We start from the raw sequence: 26,468 nt of genomic DNA on the forward strand, positions 1-26,468 counted from the left end.
GAATTGTTTCAGTCATGTTTATATATTATGGTTTTTTATAATGAGATGGCTTGAAATTAGTAATATTGCACCTGCAATTACATCGTTACCATCATTTGTGGTCGTGGTTTTGAAAGAGTATATTGAAATTATTCAAGGCTGAAGGATCAGCTAAGCATATAGTCATTATATGGAATTCTTCCACCAGAAACTAAGGATGTACTGCAGTTGTTCATTGAAAAATGTATATTTGGTATTTTTAAATGCTATCTGTGTGGCATTTATATGGTTTTGACCTGACATTGTCCATAACTTGATGTGTATAGAAACTTTAGCTCAGCTGAAAGATTATACAAATAATTTGTCTTTGTTTGTCTTGAAAATCTGTCTTAATAGTACAAATTTTACATTTTTCTGTTACTGCAGGGCTTGTTAGATGATAATGTAAATGCAGTGGATTTTCTTATGGACCAGAACAATGTGGTTTCCCGTATAAACCCCATTATTCTTGGAGCAGAAAGAAGATACATACACTTCAGATCCACTCCTGGTAACTCCTTTTCTTGGATGTTGTTATGATTTGTGGGTTGTTTTTTTTTGGTTTGTTCTCATATTTTAAAGTCTAATACTTTGTGTCTTACATTATGCAGTTCCATTTCATGTGGAAGACTTCTCTACTTTCTCCTTTTTGGACTCACAAGATAAAAGTGCTGTAATTTCTGATAATATGAAGTATTTAACAAAAAAAGGTAAATAATTTTATGTATAGGGTATCTATCTGTCTATATATGGCTATTACAAATTGTTGAAATTTACCAGTAAAATATCCCAAGTAAGTCAATATTCCAAGGATTCCATGTAAATTAAATATTTCTCAATATCCCAGTATCTTCTTTCAGGAAGCAGAGCATATCTGACTATTATAAACGTAAATTATAATTAACAGGGTAGTTAGTTTTTGTGGCTTTGAAATGGGATGGATGTTGTGGCTAGTTGTTTTTGTTTTACAAACATGAAGTTAAAAACCTTTATAAGACATTTGCGACTTTGAAGGTAGACTCAGCTTCCATACAAATGGTTTTACTTGAAGATATTAAAGTCAGTTTGGTTTTCAAGTGACCCTTACTTCTAGCATTGTCAAGGGCAGAATGCATGGAGTTTGTATGTTTATATCAAAATTAGGTATTTCGGAATTTAAGGAATATTTTATTATGTTTCTAATTTATTAAGTATCTCTTTGGTTTTCCTCTAGTTAGGTGGTTTAATTTTGCTGAGCGAGCCTTTGTCTTTCGATAGAAAAAAATAGAATTCATTTTCTGATGAATTATGACTCATTTATACATTTTGTCTTTGTTAAAACTCATCCTGTACATGTTTTTGTACAGCATTTCAAACGCTTTCTTATATAAAATATTTTCATTGCATATGCAAGTACTTTTCCTTGAGTGAGAAGATATTACCACAATGGGGTCATAATTCTGCATGGAATTTTACAATAGTCTTATTTTACAATAGTGTGTGCCTTATGAAACAGCTGCTCATTTACATCAGTCCTTCAAAGGACATAAAAACTCTGTTAATAAAGTGCTTTCTTTCAGTGCTTTTTATGTGGTATTTACAGAATTTTACTTAATTCATTATCAGAAAGATAATGCCAAACACTTAAATTTCTTTGAAATAAATTTATTTGACTCTTATTTGATTCTGTGTCTACAACCATAGGGACATCCCAATGAGCTGTCAATGGCTTTCAATCTGTGGGCTTATTTCTAAGATTGAGATCTCTTGTGTAAAACCTATAACCTTTAAGCTGGAATCTACATTTCAAATCTCTCTCCCCAATGAGTTTCTCTAGACCACAGCAACAGCTTTGCCTAGCATCTCACCAGAACCCTGGAAAATTTCTGACCCTGTGCATTGTTTTAGGGGATATGTGGTAGACCTGAGTAGACTAATATTTTTCTAGAGATAATTTTGCAGAGTTTTTCACCTACCATTGCTCTTCTATGACAAGTAAAGTACAGGAAACCATAGAGCAAGAAAAACAGAAATTATCTGTATACACTTACAGAGTAGTTTACTTTCCTTGAACTGAATTTAGTATATTCCCTTTTGTGTCCTGTAATGATAGGTTTTTTCCTGCCTTTAGTTGAAGGACTTTCCCTTTGCTGCCAGGGAAAGTGACTGGCCTAGTTTATGTCGTCCTGTAACTACTTAATTCTTTTTATTCCTGGCTATATATAATCAGCCTTTGTCAAATGTTTACAAGTAACCTCTGTTTGTTAATTGGAGCTAATTATTTAGGGCCCTCTTGTCTCAATGCTGTAAAAATGGATTAGCTCTTTTAGTCTCTCTCTCCTATTAACATGATAAATTGCCTTCTAAGAATCTTACTTCAATTCAGAGGGCAAAAGATTCTGATGTGGCAAAGATTATTCTTGCTGTTGAAGTCAGCAGTTCAAGATAGTCATGAATTTAGAAATGACAAACAGAATTAATTTGGTTTTCGTTAGTCATGGGAAGATTCTCCAGAATGTAAAACAGGATTATCTTTAATTTTCAGATGAAGATGCATTGTATGCTGTTACTCTCTGGATTGTTGCTGATTTTGATAAGCCAGCTGGGAGACGACTGCTTGCTGATGCCTTGAAAAGCCTGGTGAGTTTCTAGCAGGTTTTATTAAAATTGTTGTTATGAATATGTTCTCAACAACTCTCTCTTCACATTCAAAAACCATACTCTTAAATAAAAGTGTAGCAACTTTGTTGTTGGTCAGGTGCAGACTTAAGAGATTGTGCTTTTGTTTTACTCAATTCCTGAAGGGAAATGATCATTTTGTTATGGACTTGTGGGGCAGGAGACAAACTGTGACACTGTGTGTTAAAAGGGTGAATTTCTTCCCAGTTAGACTTGCTCCCATCAGGTAGCCCAGAATGTTACCTGGGAGGACTTTGGGAACTATGCAAAGTTGTGGATGGCATATGGGAACCATTAAGCAGTGTTCTCCTGTATTATTTGCCACAGCTGTGGCCATGAAGCAGCCATTTTCCCCTACACTGTTTGTGTGGTTCTAAGATCAATTTTCCTGTGTGTTTTAATATGCTAGGAGGATCATCCACATTTATGAGTTGGATTGTTTTTAAGTTCTTCTGTGTTAATAATAGGATTTAGGTAGGAATGTCTGAAATATAAATATACTTCAGGAAGTATAAATGTGTAGCAATATAAATGACAGACCCTGTGTTTGGGGCAGGTTAAAGGAGTACCTTAAACTGAAATCAAGAAGGCATCTGGACTTTCTAATCAGGAATGAAATAGGAACCACCCTAAGGGAACTAGAAAATTGGGATGTTGCCAAGAAAATGTGATAACAACTATGTCTTAGAAAGGGGCTTTAAAAAAGATAAAGAAAGATATTCAGTACAAGTCCTTGTTATAGAAAAGCATTTAATTTCTTGAACCGCTTGATGTATGTCTCAGGCTTGACAGATATACTCCCTCTAGCTTCATTTTTTAACCCTCTTCAGCAGGGGAAATGTGCTACAGCTCCCATCTGAGAGGTGAGAACCACCTGGGCAAGTCCCCTTGTGTTGGTGAGAAGAATCTAGGAAAAAACCCCAAAACATTAAATAATTTTCATGTGTTGCTTGGTCTAGTGATTTTCAAATTTTATGAGAAATAAAACAAGAGTTTTTTTTTAAGTCCACTGATTTTTATTGAGGTTATTTACTTCTTTCTAGTCCCTTCTATCTCTCAAGTCAGGGTCTAGTATAATTCCTGATAGTAGTAGAATTGGCACAGTCACCACTTGCTCGTGACTTGCCATCAGCATTTGAATTAAAGCATGCAAAAATCTGTGAGTGAAAATGGCTGAAGGAAATTCACTTCTAGCTATTCCAGCTAATACATGCTATTTTGAAAAGTCTGATAATTTTTTCCTTCCTTTATAAAAATCTTGAGCTGTCTTAGCTGGAAGAGACCTCTTGAGGTCATCCAGTTCAGCCTCCCACTCGAAGTGCAATTATTGACTTCATTACATCAGGTCATCTGTAGGTGTGTTTGAAGGATTTCTGAAAATCTCCAAGGAGATGACTCTGTCCCTTCCCTTTTCAAATTACTCTGGTGCTGCACTGCTTTCCTATTGTAGTTCTTTTCTGCCAGGCCAAACTTTGTGACCATTACCCCTTGTTACTCTTTGCTGGTACCAGGAAGGGTTTAGCCCTGTCATGTTTTTCACTCCACCTTCAGTAACTCTTGGTTGCTATTCAAGGTCTCTGTAGTCTCCTCTTTGCCAGATGGAGCAAGCCCAGATTCCTCAGTGCTTCCTCAGTTTTCTGACCATTAGTGGAAGCCTTTCCAGTGCTCAATACCAGTGATTGCATGGCTTATTTTTTGTTCTTTCCTGCATTGGAGTCCATTTACCTTCTCTTCAGTTAGTGGTGTTATTTGATCCTACCTTAGAATCATCACACTCTCTGGTAACATTTGAGTGGCATCACTGATTTTAGCCAGTGAAGGATTTTGCTCCTGCTGAACTTTAAAAGTGATAAGTGGATATATTCTCTTGCATTTATTTTATACTTAGTTCAATAATTTTTGAAAAACAGACAGACATCTATCAAACTAGTTTTGAAGTCTGTGAATGAGCACTCATTTTTGTTGTTTGTTAAAAACATGCTTTTGCAAAATGCTCAAAGGCAGTTGTTCTATTAACGAAACTTTACACTTCTATTTAAAATATTTATCACAGAATAGGTAAATCCTTACTAATCACATTTTTACTCACAGTTGGAGTTCTGAATTAGTCATTGATGTATCTTTTCTACAGACAAATAGCTGCAAAAAATTAAATACTCAAGGGCATTTCACATAGTTATAAATGATATGAATACATTAGGTAACAGCAGATGGAACTGTAAAATTACTTATTGTTCTGTTTTTCTTTGCAGAAAACAAGCAGTCATGCACGAATTGGGATTTTGAACAATCCTTCATCAAAAATAAAGGAAGATAACACAGCCATTGCAAGAGGAATTTTGGCTGCTTTTTTAACCCAAAACAACAGCAACTTAAAAAGTTTCCTAAGTAAACTCAGTAAGGAGGAGACAGCAAAATCCCTTGCTGCTGGAACTAAAATTGTTAAATTCTTCATCCCGGTGAGTACAAACTAGATTACTTCCTTTTTTATTTTACATATATCTTATTGAAAGGAGGTGGTGAGAATAATTCAGTGTTTGGCTGAATGCCATGAAGTTTATAACTCATATAGTGTTTCTTCTCAAGCAGATTTGGATTTTGGATGACTTTCATATGATTGAAGAATAGAGAATTTCTTTGAAGGGAGAAAATATGACAGTACTGAAAAATTCAGAATACAGATACCAAATAAAATTGAGTTTAATTTTTAATTTTTGGGGTTTTTAATAGCTCTCTCATTTAGTTAAAATTGCAGTATTAATGTTTTTCAAGAATTTAGACTTCAGAAAAAGTTAAGACTACATGAGAGTGGAGGTGAGTTATGAAATAACAGCTGCTAACTACTGTTTTTTGTATCAGAAGGAGTTGTGAATTTTAGTCTTTTTAAATAGGAAGTGTTGGAAGACTAAGAAAACTCACTGCACCACATTAGAAAATGTATATTTTTAAGTCATATTTTTTTCATTTTTTTAATAAATTTTGAAAGACATAAAGGTCTCTAATGAAGCTGTGTTTGCTAAGTATGTTACTAATTATTGTCATTTTATTAATTGTATCTGAATGAATCTGCTTGGTCTGTTTATTACTAATGAACAGATACATATCAGAATAATTTTGACAGGTGAGGCACAATTCCAATGTAAGTTTTGGTAGGTTTTTCCCCACTTTGAAAATGAATTGGTGTGTCTTTCTGGACAATGTTGGCTTCCCCAAAATATGTTCAAATTGTATCCAATGGCCATATTAGAATGACTGTTAGGTTTTTAGAGTATTACAAATTTTTTTTTTTCTTTTTTCTAAAAGTGGGAATTCTAACAGTTGAGTTGTTAACAGAGTGTTACTTTTCATGCAGCTGTTGTGCTGGATCATGATAAAATTGCTTAACCTCAGGCTCAGCTTTGCTCTCATGGTTATTCACAGTTGCCCCGGGGTACAAACTGCACTCAGGCTCCCCACCAGCAGTTGTGTGCTTGCACTGAAGCTGAGGTGGCTGTGTCACTTTGATTTCTGGTTACCACATAACTTGAAGAAAATCTTTGATTTCCTCACACGATACAAAATTTATTTTTGCTGAATCATTCCAGCATCTCATGCTTTACCTTTGCTTTAGGGAATGGATGGAGATACTTTTGAGAAGAAGTACAACACTTTAGGACTGGATTTAATTAAAACTCAACAGATGTTCTGCCAGGAGGTTCTGAAGCTGCTTCCTGGGCAAATGGCTGTTATTAGCAATGGCAGGGTAAGAAGGAAATTAAGACTCTCAATCTTTTTTGGGATTTTTTACTTCTGAAACTTGAGTTTCAAACTAAAGAAAATGTGTTCTCTTGATTTCCCATTTATTCAGACGGTTGTCAGAGAACGGTATGAACTTTTGTCTTGCTTTTTTTATTTTGTTTTACTCCTAATTTGTTCATTAGCTCCATTCCATTAGAGCTACTATGTGTGTATGTCATTCCCACAGCTATTTTAGAGTTTATCTGACAAAATTCTCAAAATAGGTTAGTGTCTGATTTATTGTGAAGTTAGTTTTATTTTACTATGCAGGTAAATGTATATAAATTCCACTGAGTAGGTTAGTATTTCAAGCTCTAAAGCATCACATTTTAATAAATATTTAGTTGTTTTATAATCCTAATTCCTTATTTACAGATAAAAGTGTAGTAATTTTGTTGTTTCAGTTTCTTGTGTGTATAGCTGAAAACAATAGCCTTAATTACATTTTGTCAATAGATGATCTCTGATCAAAAGATATAATGTTGCATTCAATATTTAGTGCTTGTTAAATGATAGTCAATGCCTTACATTGCAAATACAATTTACAAACCATATTTTAATTCTTCCATTTTCAATTTACTACACCATTTGAAAGAAATAGAAAGAAAACTATCTTGGCATCTCATAACTGGAAACTCTTTAAATTTAGTCAGTTTAGTTACTCTTATGCATCCTAAATGCTTCTGAGATGCAGCTGAAATACAGCTAAGAAACACACAGAAAACATTTTTGTTGATGAAGCCTTAAAGAATTGTTGGGTTTTTTTGTGTCAGCTCCCTAACTAAATTCATGAATTTATTTCATAAATATTTCTTACTGTTCTCCATGCCTAAAAAAGCTAAAATAATGTCATATTTTAAGTTTTGGGGAAATAAGTTTCATAAAAATATTTGGATAAATTTAATAATGTATATTACTCTAAACTATTAACTCTAAACTATCACTTTTTAAAAGACAAGGGATATCCTTCATTTCTGTCCTTAATATTTCATCACAGAAGTTTTGCTTTTTTGAGCAAATTAATTTTTTCTAATTAACTTCTCCAAATTACCATAGTATTTCATAATTACACTGTGGTTTCATCTATCTCATGCATCATTAATAAAAAAATCAAAAGTGGAATTTGTTATATAACCTCTCATTTATAGGATGCAGTTGAATTTTGAGGAGGAGACATTCAGCACCCAACTTATATAATGAGATTCTACATCCTGGGAGCCCTGTAGGCTATTGAACTTGTCTTGGGTCAATTTGGCCTGATAGACTGAGTAGGAAATCCAAACAACATCCTCAAAGCTGTTTTCTGGGGCTCCCAGGCACTTTCTTTTCTTTCAGACACTAAAAATGTAGTAATTCTGTATCCTTTCGTATGACACATTTTGTATCCTTTCCCATTCTTTCTATCCGTTCTGCTTCATTTGACAAGTGGTAGAAGGAGATTGTGTTAAAGAATTGAAAAGCTAAAGAGTGTGGTAGACAAATAGTAATTTGAGTTTAAGATATTTTACATAAGAGAGCTTTTTCTTCGAGTTATTTCTAAATAGTGTATTCCTTAACAGATGGAAGTATAATGACAAATAGCATGGATATTTCCATGGCAGTTATTCTTTGTGATTGATAATTAACTGTAATCATATAACTGTAAAAGCCTAATCCTGCATAGTTACTATAAAATTTAATTAGTTTTATAATCAAGAGCATTGATGTATATAGAGATTGGGGTTTCATATTCAATATTGTGCATTCATTTAAAATATTATTTATTTTTACTTACAAACAGAGCATTATTGGGACATTCTACACTTAATGTTTTTTTTCCCCTCTACCTAAGGTACTGGGTCCTTTAAATGAAAATGAATTCCATGCAGAAGACTTTAATTTGTTGGAAAAGATAACATACAGTACCTCAGCAGAAAAGATTAAAGCTATTGTCAAAGAGATGGGAAACAGTAGTAAAAGGTAAAATTCTCTTGCCTCATAACATGTGTACAGCTCTGCTGAATTACTCCAAATACTTTCCCTACTTTCACTGTCCTTACAACCAAGAGTACAGCTAACAGTAAAGGATTCCTACTAGGTTTTGTTTGCAAAGAGTAATTGTAAGGAATAATAATAAGCTTGATAAAATACAGTGTATCTTAGGCCAAATCTGAGTATTAATATTTGGAGTCATTGTCTGTGGGAATTGTCAGTAAGGCAGCCTGTAGAGTCATGGGCTGATGTGCCCTGACACCATAGTAGACAACATTCACACATCTGTTCACTGAAGAAGTGTAAAGATGAGTTCAGGCCATCTTCTGGTCTAAGGAAACAGCTTGTGTACAAAGAAGAAAACAAAATTACACTCTTCTTAGAGTACTTCTCAACTTTGAGTAATTTCTGTTATCTAGAAGGACTGGCACAATTGAAAGAATCATTGCCAGAAAAACAAAATCAACAAGAGGCAGAACTCAAGGAGATAAGTAGTGAGAGACAAAACATATTTAGACAAATATTCTGACTTAACAACACTGAAATGGAACTATGATTTCTAAGGAAACTTCAGTAGGAAATTCCAGTAGAAAAAATTGAAACATGTGGCCAGCCTTGAAACCAGGTCATTTATGTCTGTTCCCTAGTGTTGTTATAAATGGGAAAAATTAAAAAAAAAAGAAAAAGAGTAAAGAGCTAGAAATGTCAGCAGATCTTAACATCATATACTCACTTCTCATGATTCTGAATCAGATATCTTTGGCAAATGTGTGACTAATAAAAACTTGTCATTAATTTAGGATTAATTTGTCTTGTGGACCAAGCCCCACATTTTCATCATATTACACAGATTTGAAGACCCAACAGTTGAGAAAAATAATTGCTGTGAGGCTGAATGATAACTCTGTGAATTCTGCATCTCTTGAAATTAATAAGTGTTCATTTCACAAGGCTTCTCTAAGGCTGTAGTGGTTCTTGGGCATTCTCATGCTAAAGGTTTAGCTACAAGTCCTGAGGTGTTAATCACCTTAGAGTCCAGGTCTGGGCTGTGGGCTTTCTAAATATCCTTTATGCAAAGAGACTGACATTAAAATGTTAATTTTTTGCTCCTCTTCTAACGACAACCAAACTATATGTGCCTTATTTAATACAGTGGCAGTGACTTGATTATGAAAATAGATGCCCTGCTGTCATCTTTGCCTAAAACAGAGATGAGACAAGATGTTGAATTACTCAAAGAACAGCACAGGTCAGTTTTGTCATGATAATGCACTTAGAGTAATTTTTTATTAACATTTGAATTTACTGATGATTACTTAGTCTTTGGCAAGTTGAGTAAGCATTCTGATTTTGAAAGTGTTGTATGAACAGCCTGCTCATCTGCCATTGCACGATGCATCTTTACTTTTCCTAATAAATTCATTAGTAGTGCCTCTTGATTTCCCAACCTTACCCTTTGCTGAAAAGAGAACAGAGGGGTACATGATTTAAAAGGACATATGATAATACAAAAACTGTGATCAAAGTACAAATTTTTATTAAAATTTTTGCTATTTCCAAATCTCTACTTGTTTTTGTTGGTAAAGGTGCTCCAGTAGTAGTTGTGTGTGATGTTGGACTATGCCTGTTGGTGAAAGGAGTGAAATGAATGGTAGCCCTTTCTAAGAGGCTGGCACCTTTTTCTAAGTTACACTAGTAGCAGTCAGTACTGTGCTGCTACCATATATTTTGTGGAAAACAAATTCCAGTTGTCCCTTTTCTGTATTTACAGCATATGACTTTTTTTTTTAATTTTTTTTAATGAAGTTTACTGACATTTCCTTCCTGTAAACACAGAATGCTTTAACTAGGGTCGGCTTGACTTAGCCTAATCGAGTCTATCAAACTGAATTATTTTCTGGAATGCATAAAGCTATTCCAGCCTATCAAGCTCCACACTTCTCAAATGCCATTTTCCCCCCTCTTTTTCTAAATTATGTCACCACCACTGCTTGCCTGATCCAATGATTCCAGATCTCCATGAAGGGAACTGTAAACAAATGACAAAAAGGCCCTTTGTAAAGTCTTACTGTGTTTTATTTTATTAATTTTGTTTTAGAGAATGTACCTAATCACTAATTAGTACAGAAGTATTTGGATTAATGCTATATTTTTTACTCCTGTTCACATTCAGCTTTTCTAATTGTATCACAGGGAGCAGTCATGATTATTGCTTGAAATGAGGGAAATATTTTCTTGAGCAGTAAAATCTTAAACGCCTCTGATATTACAAATCCATGTCTAAAAATGTTTGTCCTTTCAACAAATTCAGATTTGAGTTTTCATGTCACTTGTTCTGAATACTTTTTTAACAGTGTAATAAAAATCGAGCCCCAAGAGAATGACCCATTCTATGATGTTGTTGCTATTGTGGATCCATTGACAAGAGAAGCACAGAAGATGACCCATTTATTGATTGTAAGAGGGTGCTCATTTCTTATAATTTGCTTATTTGTACTTCAGTTGTTACTCAAGTTGTTCTAATTTCCACATACAGTATAGTAAAGAGTAAACAAAATCTGGTTATTTTTTCTTTTCCTTTAAAATATGTGTTTAGTTATTTTAATTCATAAAAGAAGTTGAAAATTATCCAGTTCATCATTATGAATATCTCATTTGAAAGTAAAATTCAGATGCCCAATGGCCCAGTCCTCTTAGTGAGCCTGTAATTGCTCTCTACAGTCAGCAGAAAGAAAGGAGGAGATTGTGTACATAATTTTTTGCATCTCAAAATCTCAGGAGGTATGTGCTTCCTTCCATTAAACCAGATCACCTTAGTTTTCCAAGGCACCTAAATGAAGTGGTCGAAATCTGACTTGTAATATCATCATAAGAAGATTGGACTATAAAGCTTTCAGCTCTTGGAGGGATATTTCTCAGCTGATTAATGCTACCAAGTATATCTAGATAGGCTTCCATTGTGTGTAGCTATTGATCTTCCAAAGAGAAACTGTCTTAAAAACACAGCTGCTAAAATTATTTTCTTCTTTCACCTACTGCAGAATATCACTGTGTCTCAGGTTCCTTTATAGTTTCCCATAAAAATGTAAATTTTGTCTTCACTTTATGGTCTGTTATAATTCTGAAAGCTCCAACTTGATTTTTGCTGCATCCTATTTTATCTTCTTTTTTTCCTGCAGTAATTCTGCAAGTTTCGTAAATTCTTACAGTGCTTTTCCCCCTCCCATTTTCATACCCTTTTATATCAAATGTTGAAGCATCCACTCACTCTTCTAAAATTCATGAAAAATTTTGCTATTTCAAGATTCTGAATACTAGCTTAGCTCTAGAACTAGATCTCTCATTTCACCCTTCTCAGTGAAAATGAAAGCTTGATATTACCAAATGAAAATATTTTCAGGTTGAAATGGACCTGGAAACTCTCCATTTATCCAGAAGTTCATATTATGACTATAAATCACATCAAGGATCTTGCAGCTCAGAGCAGAAGCCTCCATTCCTCTGAGCTCAACAGGCTCTCTCATGGATGCCCAGGCAAATGACTCCCATGGTGTCCCCAGCTGTTGAGCTGTGGCAGATCCTGCTTGAGTCACAGGAGCTCTAGTTTTATTCAAGAAGCCAACCCTTAGGAGAGAGTAGTGAAATGCTGTTGAAAGTAAACAAACCACAAATATTTTAATGTAGATTAGACTTTCCAATAATATCTTTTTAAAAATGAAAAATAGACTGAAATTTATATGCACACACACATATATATACATATATGTATATGTGTATATATATATATATATATTATTACCTGGAAAGCTACCATTTCCTGCTGTAGAAACAAAACACACATGCAAATACAGCAAGCCCCAAACTCAAAGTTCTTAAATGAATGCCTTTCTGATTAGCTTACTGTAGATAGGTGATTTAAATACTATAAACTTGAATCACTGAAATATATTTATATTTAAAGGCTTTTTTTTTCATTTATATAATTGGATTAGAGCTGAGTATATTGGATTGGTAGCTATTCATGGTGCAAAATTTGTTGAGTATCTACCATGGCAGAACATGTGATTCTTGCCCCATTCTGTATTGAATATGTCCATATAATGACTGGGTTTTTCACCCTTGTATTACTTTCTGTCACTTAATAGCTACTTCAAATAAATCTTTGGGTCTTTTTTATTAAAAATAAAAAAAATGTTACTCATATTAAGTGGGATTGAAATTGAGATAGGTGTTAATAGCTAGAGGTGGGCGTTCATCTAAACTTGACTGCTTAGTCTGAGAGACTGGCAGTGTAAGGATGGAGGAAGGAATGAGTCAGAGCACAAATGAGACCTCAATCAAAGCTGCTGTTTGTTTTTAAAATATGTACTGGATTGTATCATAAGACTTGCTCTAATCCTTTCCAGACTGAGGCAGGTAGCACCTTCCATATAGTCTGTGTTTTTTTCCCTTTTTTCAAAAAGTTTTGTCACAGATTTCAGCATCAAGTATTTCCAGACAAGACAGAGTCACTGTCCACTGTAAGTATTTAAATGGCAGTCATAGCTTTATCATGGTTGGGCCACATAAGTTTTCAGCAGGATATATGGAAGAACTAACTAGTCCTGAAGTTATGAAAGTGATCTCTAATGTGATGTGAGAAAAGTAGAAATTCCTTCTGCTAAAATGGAGGACAAAGTTGAAGAGTTGTGGATTTTTTTTCCTCATGGCTCACCAAAAACAGGAGGAAAAATTATTCTGTATAGTCTTAGGATTATCCACCTTTTTTTTCTTGTTCCAGTAAGTGTCAAGCAATTCAAAAACATGGACTAAAAAATGAAACCTTTTATTTTGTCCTTGTCAGTTATCTTTTGCCTTTTTTCCTTTGTTCATTCTGTCTTCAGTGAGGACTTAATATTCCATGCCTAAAGTAAAAGGAATCCCTGCAGGAGCCCCTTTTGGTGATCTAGTCTGATTGTCTGATATAATGCATGTGTCAGGTCTCCTTTTTCACAATTATTATTTGAAGTAGAAATAATTTTTTAATCAATTCCTAATTTAAATATTACCAAGCAGCTGAGTACAGATTAGAGCACCTACTGAGATTTTCCTGTGGCTAATTAATCTTACTGTTAAACTCAGACTTGGAATTACAGGTTTTTGTTTAGATCCATGCTGTAAGCATTGATATTCTGATCATTTTGCCAGTTCTGTTGAAGATTCTATTATAAGTTCATTTTCAGTGCAGATACTTTGTATTATCCTGAAGTTCACAAACAATTCCAAGTGACTGGTTAGATAATGATGGTTTACTGAGTTAATGTTCTTCAGATGAGTTGTGGTAACTCAAGTGTCTTGCAAATGACTTTTTGTTGTGCACGTGCACAATAAAACTAGCTCTTGAATAATTTTCAGGCCTCCTGAAATATTTCAACCATGTTTTACAGTGCTCCCTGAACTTAATTTCCATGCTCTTTGAATTTTCTTATTTAAAGTAAACAGACTGAACTCTTCAAATATCCTCTAAAAGAGTCTTCTTAATTTTGTCACCATTTTCATGTGTTAACTCAAATGGCCTGGTTTCTGGTGTCCTCAGAAGCCCTGAATAATAGAACCAAATTCAGTATTTTCAGAAGTTGTATTGTAAAACACAGAGATAATGAATTATTGTCTTATTTGTCATTTCCTATTTAAAGTCTTTTGAAATGTTAATTACGAAAGGCTTTTAGTTTTTTTTGCTACTGTACTAAATTTCATGGTCAGCTGATGAATTGGGATGATGCATCAGCCTTCTGCAAGATAATTTCATTCTATACAAAAAAGCCTAGCAATGCAGATTGCTGAAGAATCATTCTTGCTGTTGGGATGAGGGTTTGGTCTAGTTTGAAGGTAAAATCCTTACAGGCTTTTATCATTCTTTTTATTCTGAATGGTAGATAGATATTTGAGTCACTTTGACCTCTATTTTGATTTTGGTGGTCTTAAACTTATGTCATGTGATGCTTTCCCTTTTTATCCTTCCAGTGCTCTTAGGTTCTCATTTCCTGCTTCTTCATTTGTTCACACCAATATGCTATTCTCTACTCTTTGTTTTTATTCAGTAGATTTTCAGTGATGGTGTTCAGTGGCACAAACGATAAGAATAAGAAACTAGGAATAGAACAGTTCCCCAGGGCTAAGTAAAGTTACAGCATTGTAGTAAAGAATGTGTGTAAGCCATGGGCTGAACTGAGGAGAGAAAAATTATAGTCATAATAAAAAAGAGATTTAATGATGAATATTGTCTTGCTTTGTTCCCAATTTATTTGCTATTTTAGTAATTTTAGATATTAGCCTTACTAGTATTGGTGTTATAACTTAGCTTTTATGTCTTACTGGCCTTTCTAATATCCATAAATGTAGGCACAGCTGCTTTATGCTTTCAGGTAAGCACTTTGTGTCAGAAAGCACAGAACGGAAGGTAATGTGATAATGGTTTTTATGAGTGCTTTAAAGAAATTAATGACTTTGTTAGCTTTAAGCAGAACAAAACAGATTGCTCACAAAAATAAGAAAAAAAATACTGTCCTAATATTATGGTTCCTATATAACAGAATCCAAAACATTACTATTTTAGAAATTAACAGATGAAGAAACTGAGAGAAAAAAAATAGAAATATGTGAACTTAACAAAATGTTTTGAAGTTAATTGAATGGTTTAATACATCATTAGTGTATTGTTGACATTTAAAGTCATTAAGTAATTGAGTATTAAAATAGTTCTCTGAACTTCACTGTATTTAACAATTTTCTATATACAGCTGTTTTAATAAGAGTGAAAGCAATTGTTTTAAGATTGATTGTTGGATTAAAGGCATGTGTTGTACTTAGAGACCTTCCAGTGTTGTAAAATCACAATGTAGCAAGGGTGATAATGTCATTTACTCAAGCGTTGGAAAATGGAGAGAGCTGCTCTTGAAAAAATTGCATGAGGACATTAAAATTTTGACTGTCAAGAATATCATGTGCTAAATCATGTGGTTTTATGAAAGGTCAGACATTCATTTATAATATCTGACAATAACCTTTAATATACAGATATATTTACATCTTCAAAAAGTTTTAGCTTCTTGCTGAACCATGAGAAATGGCAGGATGTCACAATGGTAACTTTGGTTTATTTTCAAAGTTTGGTGATTACCAAGAACCATTTTTTACAGAGATTTTTTTTTTCTGTAGGTACTCAAGGACATTATCAATATGAAACTCAGGTTATTTTTGAACTGCAGATCTAAGCTGTCTGAAGTGCCACTGAAGAGGTTAGTAGTTCATAGCTTGTCATGCTCATTTTGGAAAAACAGTCTTAATGGTGTCTTCTTCTTAAAAAGTAAACAATTGCTTTGTGTTTCTGAATTCTTTTTGTTGACTCATTTTTCACTGAATGTTACCTAAGCAGTTGGCATTTGTTTAATAAAAGTTTTTGTTCTAATATGTCAAGCACAGTATCACAGGGAAGTGATCTAGTCCATCAAATACACCTCTCATTAACAGGCCTTAAATAAATCAATAGTCTTTTATAGCTGTGAAAACTTGCAGAGGGGGATTATCTACCTAAGTTGTTCCCTTCTTTACAGCCCACTGTTTGTGTAATAGATTGTACAGATTCTGTACTCCTAGGAATTAAATTCATCTGAATAAATATACAGTCTGCATTTGTTATATTGAGATGATGTTATATTTAACTGAGAACATGATATCCTGAATGTATCTACTATAATTTGAATTTTCTTTTATCTGTGTGTAAAAATCATGGTTCACTAATTCAGTGATAGACATTTACACTGAAATTAATTCCTTCCAAGAGGATTTCTTTCCCTCTAAGAGAAATGTTTAAGTACAGCCATCTCCTTGGCAGGTATTTTACCTATAATCCTGACACCTATATTACTAATTACCTGAGAGAGGTTGGTGGCAGTGCCCGTCCTTTAGCCAGAGAGCTGCAGAATTAATCATTTGCCCACAAAACAGAAGTCCTTAGTTTTTATGCGTTTTATGCATTTGTTCCACAAGAGGGTCTTAATTTCAGTCTTCTGTGTGTCTTCTTGTATGAACATCATTATGATGGCTTTTGAAGCTGGGCACTTTGCAGGTCTTGGTGCCTGGTTCTTTCTTTGTGCTTGGGAGAACTTTTATGTGTGGAATAATTGGGGTAAGAGCTGGAGAGGAACAGGGAAACCCTGCCCTTCCTCTGCTCTGTCCTGATGCTGCTAGTGACAGTAGCCATTCTCAAAGACTTTTTTCCAATAGAGATTAGTCCTTCTGCATAGTTCAGTGATACAGATTCTGAGAATTCAAGGCTGCTAACAGTCAGGCTTTCTAAATGCATCTCCTGGGTATTCACTTTCATAGCCTTTGGAGTGTTAATGGAAAATAGACACATCCACAGAAAAGTTACCAAAAGTGTATAGGTCTGTGTTCATCTACCAGCCCATTTGAGATGCTGTAGGTATTGTCTGATGATATTCCAAAAGAATAAGGAGCTACTTTGCCTCCAAATTTCATCCTACTTGGTAAATACTCACTATATTTGAAAATACTTTAGAAGAGCTTCATGTTTGTATTTTACCAAAAGTTGGGTTTTGTCACACTTCTTTTTCAACAGCTTCTATCGTTTTGTTCTGGAACCAGAATTAAATTATGGAATCAATAAGCACCTTCCTTCTGAACCTGTAGCAAAATTCCTAGAATTGCCAGAATCACCTCTTTTGACCCTAAACATGATCACTCCTGAAAGCTGGCTGGTTGAAGCAGTAAACAGTTCCTGTGACCTTGATAACATTCATTTGCAGGAAGTAAGTAATAGTTTGTGAACACTGTAAAACTTGTGTTGGCCCTTCTACTCCAAGAGGGAAGTGGAAATGTTGCAAGATTTGTCTTGTGTCAGTTCTCCTGCAATATTTTATTTGGCAGTTGTTTCTTTGGTAATTTTCTTTGGTAAATTTTTCTTTGCAAATAGGCAATATTTTACCGTTTCTATTGTCATCATCTTTTTGTCCTTTTCTCTCTTAAAAAACAAAGAGACAAGTCTTAAAGGAAAGCAATGGAATGGAAAAAAAATCAGAATGCAAACTACAAGTTAAAGCAATTTACCTGCTATGTTGAGTTTTGTGTTTAGAGAAATACTGCATTTAAGATAAAAGTAAAGCAATTAAAGGATTCTTTATGTTTCCTAGTTCTTGTAACCTAGGTAAATCTTCATATAAACTGGAATATATGACTGTTTATTAATGTAGTTTAAATGTATTTGACCCTCTTTTAGTTCACAATTCTTTCAATTATTATTTAATTCTATTTTAATCCCCCATCTTCAAAATAATTCATTTTGTTTGAGTCAATAAGCTTATGCAAAATATTGAGTGTGTTTGATTGACCAAAGCTGTGTATTTGGAAAGTGTATTGTGAAAGTAAAGCTGGGATTTACCTTACAAAGGCAGAGGTGCCTCAGCTTCAACAGTTAGTGGAGAGAAGTTCTCTCTAGTGTGACCCTTCCTCTTTGTCTTGGATACCTGTTTTATAATTAAGTTCCTGTGGATGGACTTTTCTTTGGGTTTTTTTGACTGTGGGAGTTACATTGTGGTAAATCCCACACAACATGTTTGTGACTGTAATATTTTGCTTTTCCCGCGTGGTTAAATGACACAATTTATTGATGAAGCATTCCTTCCATAGATAAAAGGGGCAGTTATAGCAGAATATGAGCTGGAATATATATTGCTTGAAGGACATTGCTTTGATGTGACAACTGGACAACCTCCTCGAGGGTTACAGTTCACTCTGGGCACAGAGAAGAATCCTGTCATGGTTGATACTATTGTGATGGCCAACCTTGTAAGTACTTGGTACAGGAATAGTCATTACAATTGCACACTTGTGAGAATTCTTCATGAGCATCTTGTTTTTTAAATCCATTTCTCTGTGTTGCAAGCTTAGTAATGCTAAAAGTAACAGACACATCCTGGAGCTGAGCTCATCTCCAATTTGTTGAGCTTTCCCCCTGCTCCTCTCCTGTGATGCAGTATAGATTTGAATATAGCCTAATTTTATACTCTTGCCTGAAGTGCCTAAACTGGCAGCCTAATTGCCTCTAGTAGGTGGTAGGAGGCAGTTATATTCAGGCTGAGATTCCCTGACAAATGTAAGGTATGATTCACATTCTGAATAAAATAACCCTTTTTTTTACACAATGATCCAGGCAAAAGAAGACTCCCATTTTAGATGCTTCAGGTAAGTGCTTAGAGCCTTGGTGGGACATACCCACACCTGAGAATTTCTCTCATCATGAAAAGTAGTTATTTTTCATGTTGGCAGTCTGTAGAGCAGAAGACCATGTGACTTCTGAAGTAAAACCTTTATTTTCTGTTGGCTAAGGGATTTGAATGGGAAGGATTTTGATAAGACCTTTTACCAATCTGCTGTTCTCTAGTCTTTGTAAATATTGTATCATAAGGAATGAAATACTTAATAAATTGTGAATCTTTGATTTTTGCCCAAGTATTGAATACAGACTCAACAGCAGATGATGTTTGGCATGATGAAATGTTTAACAATTCTTCACATTTCAAAGCTTGCTCTCTGTGACTTTAACTTAGCAGTAGCTGTTTACAGTGTTGCTAAAATGGTAAGGAATTGTGTTGACTTGGAAGGTTGTTTCAGACAAAAATTTTGAGTTTCAAAGAAGCTTTTCAATTTAGGATCTGTTCAATAAGTTATTTCTTTGCTGCTCTTTTACTTGCTGTCCTTGGTGGAGTTTTTGTATGTAACTCAAATTCATCTAGAAACAAATAGAGCACAGAAAGACGTTAAAACAGACATGCAGAAAAGTGGCAGTTGTTGCATACCTGACACACTTATTTCAGGGCTAGTACAAATGCTGAGTGGTTTATTTTTGTATATGAACATGGTTGAGTCTAAAATGCAAGCAGAACAAGTGCCTGTGTTTTTTCCTTAGGGGTATTTCCAGCTGAAAGCAAATCCAGGTGCTTGGATGCTGAGATTGCGAAAAGGGAGATCTGAGGAGATTTATCAGGTGTTTTCGTAAGTATGAATCCATCATTTGGAAACAAATTTATCTGAAACTGCAATATATTTTGAAAAGATGACAACACTGAAAGAAAGTGAGCAAAGATTGCATTAAAAAGTATAAGATGCAAATGATGATTTAAAGTTTGTTAGGAATACTTTATTTCCTTGTATTGTTGTTGTTTGATGGCTACATGTGTTTTTGAAGGCATAATAAAGCCAAGGTGCTCAGCTAGACTAGGTGCTAGCCATGTCCCTTACTACACAGTTGCACAGCTGCCAGACACTTTCCCTGTCAGTTCTGTGCATGGTTAGCATTATCACACCACCAAATCCTGTAGAAATGTCACTCATGGTTTTGTTTGTAATATTTTTGCATTTCCAACATACTTAACATGTAATTTCAAGAGTATGTCCAGTGGAGCATTGCTCTCACAAATTATCTCCAGAACTATCTGAAGGAAGTACCACAAATTTCCTTCTCACAATTTTTTTCAGCCCTCTGAATACAGCATATTTACAAGTGGCATCTTTTTTTAACAGGAGCATTGTAATCATTTCAGTTCTAGACTTTTTTCTTTGATGAATTCTGAGTGCTCCTTAGTTGTCTAAGTCATCTAAGGATCCCTGTACTTACACCTCCACCTTAGGATTTTAAGGCATCCTTCATTTTGAGACCCTGGCTGCATGTTGACTGCACCACATCTCCCTCTCATGGGAGAAACCTCTGGGCATAGAAAGTTGTATTCCTGTAACTGGCATTTAGGTGACATCTGTGTGGCTTCTAGATCTGTAATTTCCATGGTTGATTTTCATGGAAAGGAATGTATGTGCTCACTATCATTCCAACTATTCCTTAGAAGAATCACCTTTTCCCCATGTTTTATGTAAAAGCACAGACCTGTAGCCTATGAGAGCTTTCTCCTGAAGCTTTACATCTAATCACTTCTAGAGGAACAGTATTGTTTATTTCATTTCAGCTTCAGTTTTCCTTTGTTTTTGCCTTTTTCCTGTTATCTTTTCCCCCTCAGAGTAATTGTGGGGTTTGAAATAGGTCTCTTTCTTATAAAATATTTATTATTACTTGAAGCCCAGGAAGACATAGTTCCATGTATTGTTAATTATAGCTATTAAAAAACAAAAAACTTGCTGAGCCTCTTTGTGGATTTGAACCTTTAGTTAATATCAGTGTTACAGGGAGAAATATTAATGGGATGTTAGATTCATTCTGTTTGTTGAAAAAAAATTTTCAATTACTTTTTTTTCAGAAATCACAATCTGTTGAAAAAGCAGAAAAACATAGTCCTTACCCTTTGAGGTTCAACTGATCTCCACCAACTGCATCTGTACCATTTGTCTAATTTAGCATTTAATTCTTAAGAAATAGAAAGGGATTTATATAAGATAGCATGGTTTAAAAAATAATGCAATGAGGTGCAGTTGGGTTAAATAATGAAACAAAATGATACAAAACAACTCTACATTCTAGCCTGGATCAGAGGAAATTTAAATTATCTACTGGGGTTTTGCTCATTTTCCCTCTGTAACACAAATGGGCTTAATTGAACTCAGCTAAGTTACTAAAAACTAATACCTCATGAGGAATCTAAGCAATGCAATTTATTTCATCTTATTCTTCCAACTGTAGACTTAAAGTACAACAGGAACAGTATGTTTGCAGGGCTGCACCAGAATCTTTGATATGTCTTTTAGAGTATTAACAGTATGAAGTTTCTGTCAGAGCTCAGGCAACTGTTTGATAGAATGGAGCTTTGCCAAGAGCTGTTGCACTATATTCTCCATCCATATATATGTCACACCCTCTGTTGAACTGTGAGATGAACCTGGTTTCTTTGAGGCACAGGCCTGTGCATTATAAAGGGAGTTTTAGAATGTTCTACATCTCAGTATTTATCTTACTTGCTTCTCTCATAGTTGGAAGTAATTTATTTTTACTATATATAAATACTTAACATTTAAAATAAGCTGCCTCTTTCTTCTTAAAGACTGCTTCTAACAAGGATAATTATATTGATGCAATCACACTTGTGAATCAATTTGTTATTAATAAATTACTGTGAATATTAGGAAAGCAAAATTGTTATACTCAGCAATAATCTGAGCACTTCTTATTGAGACTTTAATATTGGTAGGAAAACAAGTAGGTATTGCTAGATAAGATTGCAGAAAATTATTTATAGCTAAAGATACCTATAAAATCCTGATACTTTACTTTTTAAAAAGGCAGGTAGACATATACAAGATTTAATACTATTATATTTTGATGTCATGCAGACTGCCTAGCTGAAAGGTATATCTTTTATAATTTAGGAAAGGAGTTGTATGTTTGTTTCTTGGGCTTGAGCTTTTAAAGGATCTCTATTTCTTGAACCCAAATTCTTTTGTCCCCCATATGGAAAATTATAATTTGTATTATATTGGTATTTACTTGTATTTGTATTAAAAGCATCTAAGTGTTTTGAAGTTAAAGTTGTGATGTAAATAGTCTGCTAGACATGTTTTGCTTTTCACAATTACATAATATTAAGATAGCTGTTATTACATATGCCTTAGTGCTTTCAGTATGCAAGATATTTTGCTTGGATTTAAAAAGTTTGTTCATAGTAGGACAGAAATTCATCAAACTGAGTTCTGTGCAGAGTAAAACAGTTGGCACTCAGTAAAGATGGAGCCCATAGGGAGGCATCCATGAAAGAGATTTAGGGAGACAAAGCAATGTTGTTGAATTTACATCCAAACCAAACACTCTGAGAATATTGCAGAGACTTTGGAAAATCCTCTTTATCAGCAGAATTCTCTATCTACCTAGAAAATTCATAGCATGGGGATTTTGAGGTAACTGAGTGAATAACAGAGAAAATATTGGTTGTGTGAACTCTGGGGGCAAAAATGGAACATTGGGCTGACTGCTGCTATCAGCAGTTTATGTTTGGACCATATTTTACTATTTTAGAACTTTTTAGTGACACACTTTATTTAAAATTGAATTAACATATGAGCACTATACATCCCTGTGATGCAAAGACCATTATTGGCTGGGTGTGCATATGTATGATATTTTAAAAATGTGAAAATAAAACTACAATAGAGAGTAGAAAAGTTCAGATAATTCTGTACATTGTTTTATGCAAGGATAGGTCATCTCCATGAGACTTAGTGATTACAGGCACATTTTACCAAAAAAATGTATTAAATGGAAAATTCAGATGAGTGTGTAAAATCCTGCAGTGTTCAGGTAAGTGGTATGATGCACATTGAAACAAGATTGAAATACTTCTGTTTTCTAGGGGGGGAAAATGAAGCCTAACGGGTAGGAGATTACTTTCTTAAGCCCATCTTTTGTGTGGGTAGCTTTAGCAAGAGGAGCCCACATAATGCTGATAAAAGATAGAAGAGATTGAAGGGGAAATATATTGAGGGGCTGTTGAGGTGCAAAATAAGAAACTTTGAAAACTATATTGTTAATTACACTCTATCACAGTAACATTTTTCATATTAGCTACTCTGTGGACTGCAGTGGTTTATGAGACACCTGAATGGCTTTAAACTGATGTTCAGTAGGGCAGAGGTTCCTGTGGTGCTTGCACAGCTGTGTCTTCAGGGGTGCAGTTCCCAAAGCTAGCAAGTTGAAAGCCAATATTCACTATCTCAGCTCTGTGATGAAGTCTTCCCTATACTTTTAAAAGCAAATCTATTTTTAAAGTACACTTAATGCCATCACACCATTTCTAAGACATTTTCCATATTTGAAACATAAATTGTTGTTATATTTGAATATAATATATATGTATATATAATACATAATAATGTGCTTAACTGTAGGTTACTGCAGTTTTTCATTGATTAATAAATTTCCTATAAAAATTCAAATTAAAAAAATAATGTGACATCTGTGGACAGTGTCCAGTGATGAATAAACTCAAAGTTTTTGAAGTTGAAAAATAATTAGATGCAAGTGAAGTAATTTTTTTCTGTAAACATCAGCAATTCTAAACCTCACTCTCTGATTAAACCCAAGTAAAAATACATATTTTAATGAGACAGTACATTTACCTGGGCTTTTTGTCTCCTCACAGCCATGAAGGAACAGATTCTGTAGCTGACCTGGCAGACGTTATTGTGGTATTAAACAACTTCAGAAGCAAAATTATCAAAGTTCAAGTATGTATGCAGTGTTTCCTGGTATGAAATGTGACTTATGCTTATGTGTCTCACGCTATATTTAATTGAAATATGTACACTGAAATATATAATTTAGATTTTGTATAATTAAAGAGAAGGATGTGCAAATTAATGTAGTTAATTTGATCCAATCAGGTGATACTAATTGTGTGGGAAATTTGTTAAATAGCTGTTAAACATAGATAATATTTATCTCATCTAGCTTGAGGTGCCCAAATGTGCAGTCTTGGTGACCTAAATCCCTTTCTGCTTAGCAGGAGAGAGTCCAAAGGACTACTCATCCCTGCTCATCTATGGATTTAAACCAAGAGAATGACCTCTTGAGACATCCATTTCTCTCCAGTGAGTGAGGACAGATTTTACACAAAGTCCAGATTCCAGACTGGAAGTCAAAATCACTTGTGTTGAATTTTACCCTAGGCGACCAAATTTGTGTCAGCAAAATTACATTACTTTCATTAGATGTATCAAAAACAGCTAATGAAGCACCACTTACTGAGGAGAAAGATCCTCATAATACACTATATTTTCCACTATATATTTTAAATATTTTTAAAATATCTGTAAATATTTTAAAACACCAGACATTACTCTCTTCCCCAGTCCTGAAAATTTCCAGAAGCCAGGGAAAATGTAAGACTCTGGAGCATGATGAGCCTGTCTTTAAACAACAGAGAATGGGTAGAAGAGTGCCTAATTTTCCTATTTTGAGCCAAAATAGGAATATTATTTTTATGTGAAAGGTGGTATGTGTATTAAGCTTATAACTAGAATATGTAAACTCTGCCATTCAGTTGAACTCTAGAATTACTTCACTGATCTGTAGGATGTGGCTTCAGGATAGTGTCAACAGAAATCTGTGTTAGCTTGACAATATAAACATGTGAAATTAATATGATTAGATTCACACATTCACGGTGTAAGAAGCTATTTGGTTTTCAAAAGCAATTAGATTTATTTTAATCAAGGAAATTGGGGTGGTAAATGAAATTAATCTTGAGCCATTACAAGCATCTGGATAAGACAGCAGAAATTGCTTAAGTTGGATGCAAGAGCTTCTGTTTCAGTGACAAATTTGTCACTTTCTCCCTGTGAAGGGCTTATGAAAATGACAATTTCCTCTCAGGTAAGTTCCATTGTGAGGTACTATGCTTCTTCCAGCTAATGGCTGGATCATGAACTTGTGAGGGAGGAAAATGAGATAAAATTTACTACATTTTTAGTTGTTGTTTAATAAAGATGTACAGAGTGCTTGAAATGTGCTGGCTGATTTATTAATCACCATACTTAGTGGCTCTAGCCAGTTAATACACCATGGTGAGATACCACAATACAAGTAGTAATTACTATCAACTACCTTCCCAAGTTGCACAAAGACCTTTATTTTATTGACTAGGTACAGAAAAAGCCTGGTAAAGTGAATGAAGAGCTTCTTACAGATGGAACAACAGCAAAAAAAGGAAAAGTGGAATCAGTTGCAAGGTAATGCATAACTTGATTCTAATTTAGCTGTTCCAGGACATGTTAGTTATTACTCATAGCAAGTAAATTTTCTTGCTTGATACTGATACAAATGTGTAAAAAGTCTCTCCAAGGGATTTATAATGTAAATAAAAAGGGGGAAGGACAAGCTATAATGTCATGTGAATCTCCTTTTTTATTCCCTTCTTAATCCCTCCTTTGTATTTCCAGTTTCTCTTCATTTTCTCCTTTGGCTGTTTTTTTTTTTTTTTCATTTTGCTGTGGCAGGGAATCAGTCTCAATGTGAAAATCTCAGCTGGTTATGTGGTACTCATGTATGTCAAACTGAACATCAAAAAGCAGACCAATGCTGTTTGTTTGCTCCTGGACATCATTTATGAAATCTCAAGTGTTTTACCTTTTACTTTAAAGTTTGAGTTCTTTAAGTAATTGTAATAAGCATCTCAAGCATTATATTTGGGGCTAATAACTTTTTAGTGTTTCTCATTTGCTGTTTTGAACTAGACTCAAAAAAGGTTTTATTCAGTTTTCGGTAGATTGGGCAATGGTTGTCAGTCACAGACTGCTAAAGAAAATAAAGAAAAGGTGTAGCAGTTCTATTTCATCTGCTAATCACTTGGCTCCAGTCAGTCCTGTACACACACCTCTACCTCTTGGTAGATCCAGGACTGGCTTCTGTCCCAGCTTTATAATGCCTCATGATGAGGCCTCTTGTGCCACAAGTACCGTCAGACCTGAGATTTCATTGAGTGTCTGTTGCTGATTTTATGCTTATCACCATTTATCCACAGCTGATTTCACTGTTACAATGTAATAGAATCACAGAACAGAATGTTAAGGGTTAGGAGCACCCTTGAAGATCATCCAGTCTCAAACCCCCTGCCATGGGTAGGAACACCTCCCAGTAGAAGAGCTTGTTCAGAGCAGCATCCAGCTTGGCCTTGAACACTGCCAGGGATGGGGCAGCCACAGCCTCCCAGGGCAGCCTGTTCCAATGTCTAACCACCCTCACACTAAAGAATTCCTTCCGACTATAACCTAAATTTCCCCTTTTGCAATTTGTACCCATATTGACTAGATTCAGAGACCCTCCCAGACCACTATGCTACAGCTTTAAAATTTCCTACACCCTGGACCCACATTGCTGCACAAAGGTTCTTCTGAAGAATGATGTTAGTTGAAGGAATTTTTCATTTACTTCAAACTTCCCACTTCTAATTAGCTGTGTCAAAGGATGTATGTGCAGAGATCAAAATCTTGACTCCCTCTAAGAGGGTTACAAGGCCAGAGATCTCTCAGCCTTCCAGGTCTTGCCTTTTATC

The 26,468-nt window shown here is 34.6% G+C and overlaps 1 protein-coding gene across 1 annotated transcript in view; it reads left to right on the top strand.

The window, feature by feature from the left end:
- The window catches only part of UGGT2 (UDP-glucose glycoprotein glucosyltransferase 2), a 76,380-nt gene that overhangs the window by 38,849 nt on the left and 11,063 nt on the right, over positions 1-26,468 (top strand). The window contains exons 18-31 of the mRNA XM_058018668.1: positions 406-529; positions 630-728; positions 2,543-2,637; positions 4,929-5,135; positions 6,287-6,418; positions 8,285-8,412; positions 9,578-9,673; positions 10,779-10,881; positions 15,622-15,701; positions 17,045-17,234; positions 18,112-18,270; positions 19,391-19,476; positions 23,559-23,643; positions 25,061-25,146. Coding sequence (XP_057874651.1) covers positions 406-529; positions 630-728; positions 2,543-2,637; positions 4,929-5,135; positions 6,287-6,418; positions 8,285-8,412; positions 9,578-9,673; positions 10,779-10,881; positions 15,622-15,701; positions 17,045-17,234; positions 18,112-18,270; positions 19,391-19,476; positions 23,559-23,643; positions 25,061-25,146 — 1,670 coding nt within the window. The remainder of the gene's footprint in view (positions 1-405; positions 530-629; positions 729-2,542; positions 2,638-4,928; positions 5,136-6,286; positions 6,419-8,284; positions 8,413-9,577; positions 9,674-10,778; positions 10,882-15,621; positions 15,702-17,044; positions 17,235-18,111; positions 18,271-19,390; positions 19,477-23,558; positions 23,644-25,060; positions 25,147-26,468) is intronic.

This window comes from Melospiza georgiana, chromosome 2, assembly GCF_028018845.1.
Source record: "Melospiza georgiana isolate bMelGeo1 chromosome 2, bMelGeo1.pri, whole genome shotgun sequence".
NCBI classification, from domain to species: domain Eukaryota; kingdom Metazoa; phylum Chordata; class Aves; order Passeriformes; family Passerellidae; genus Melospiza; species Melospiza georgiana.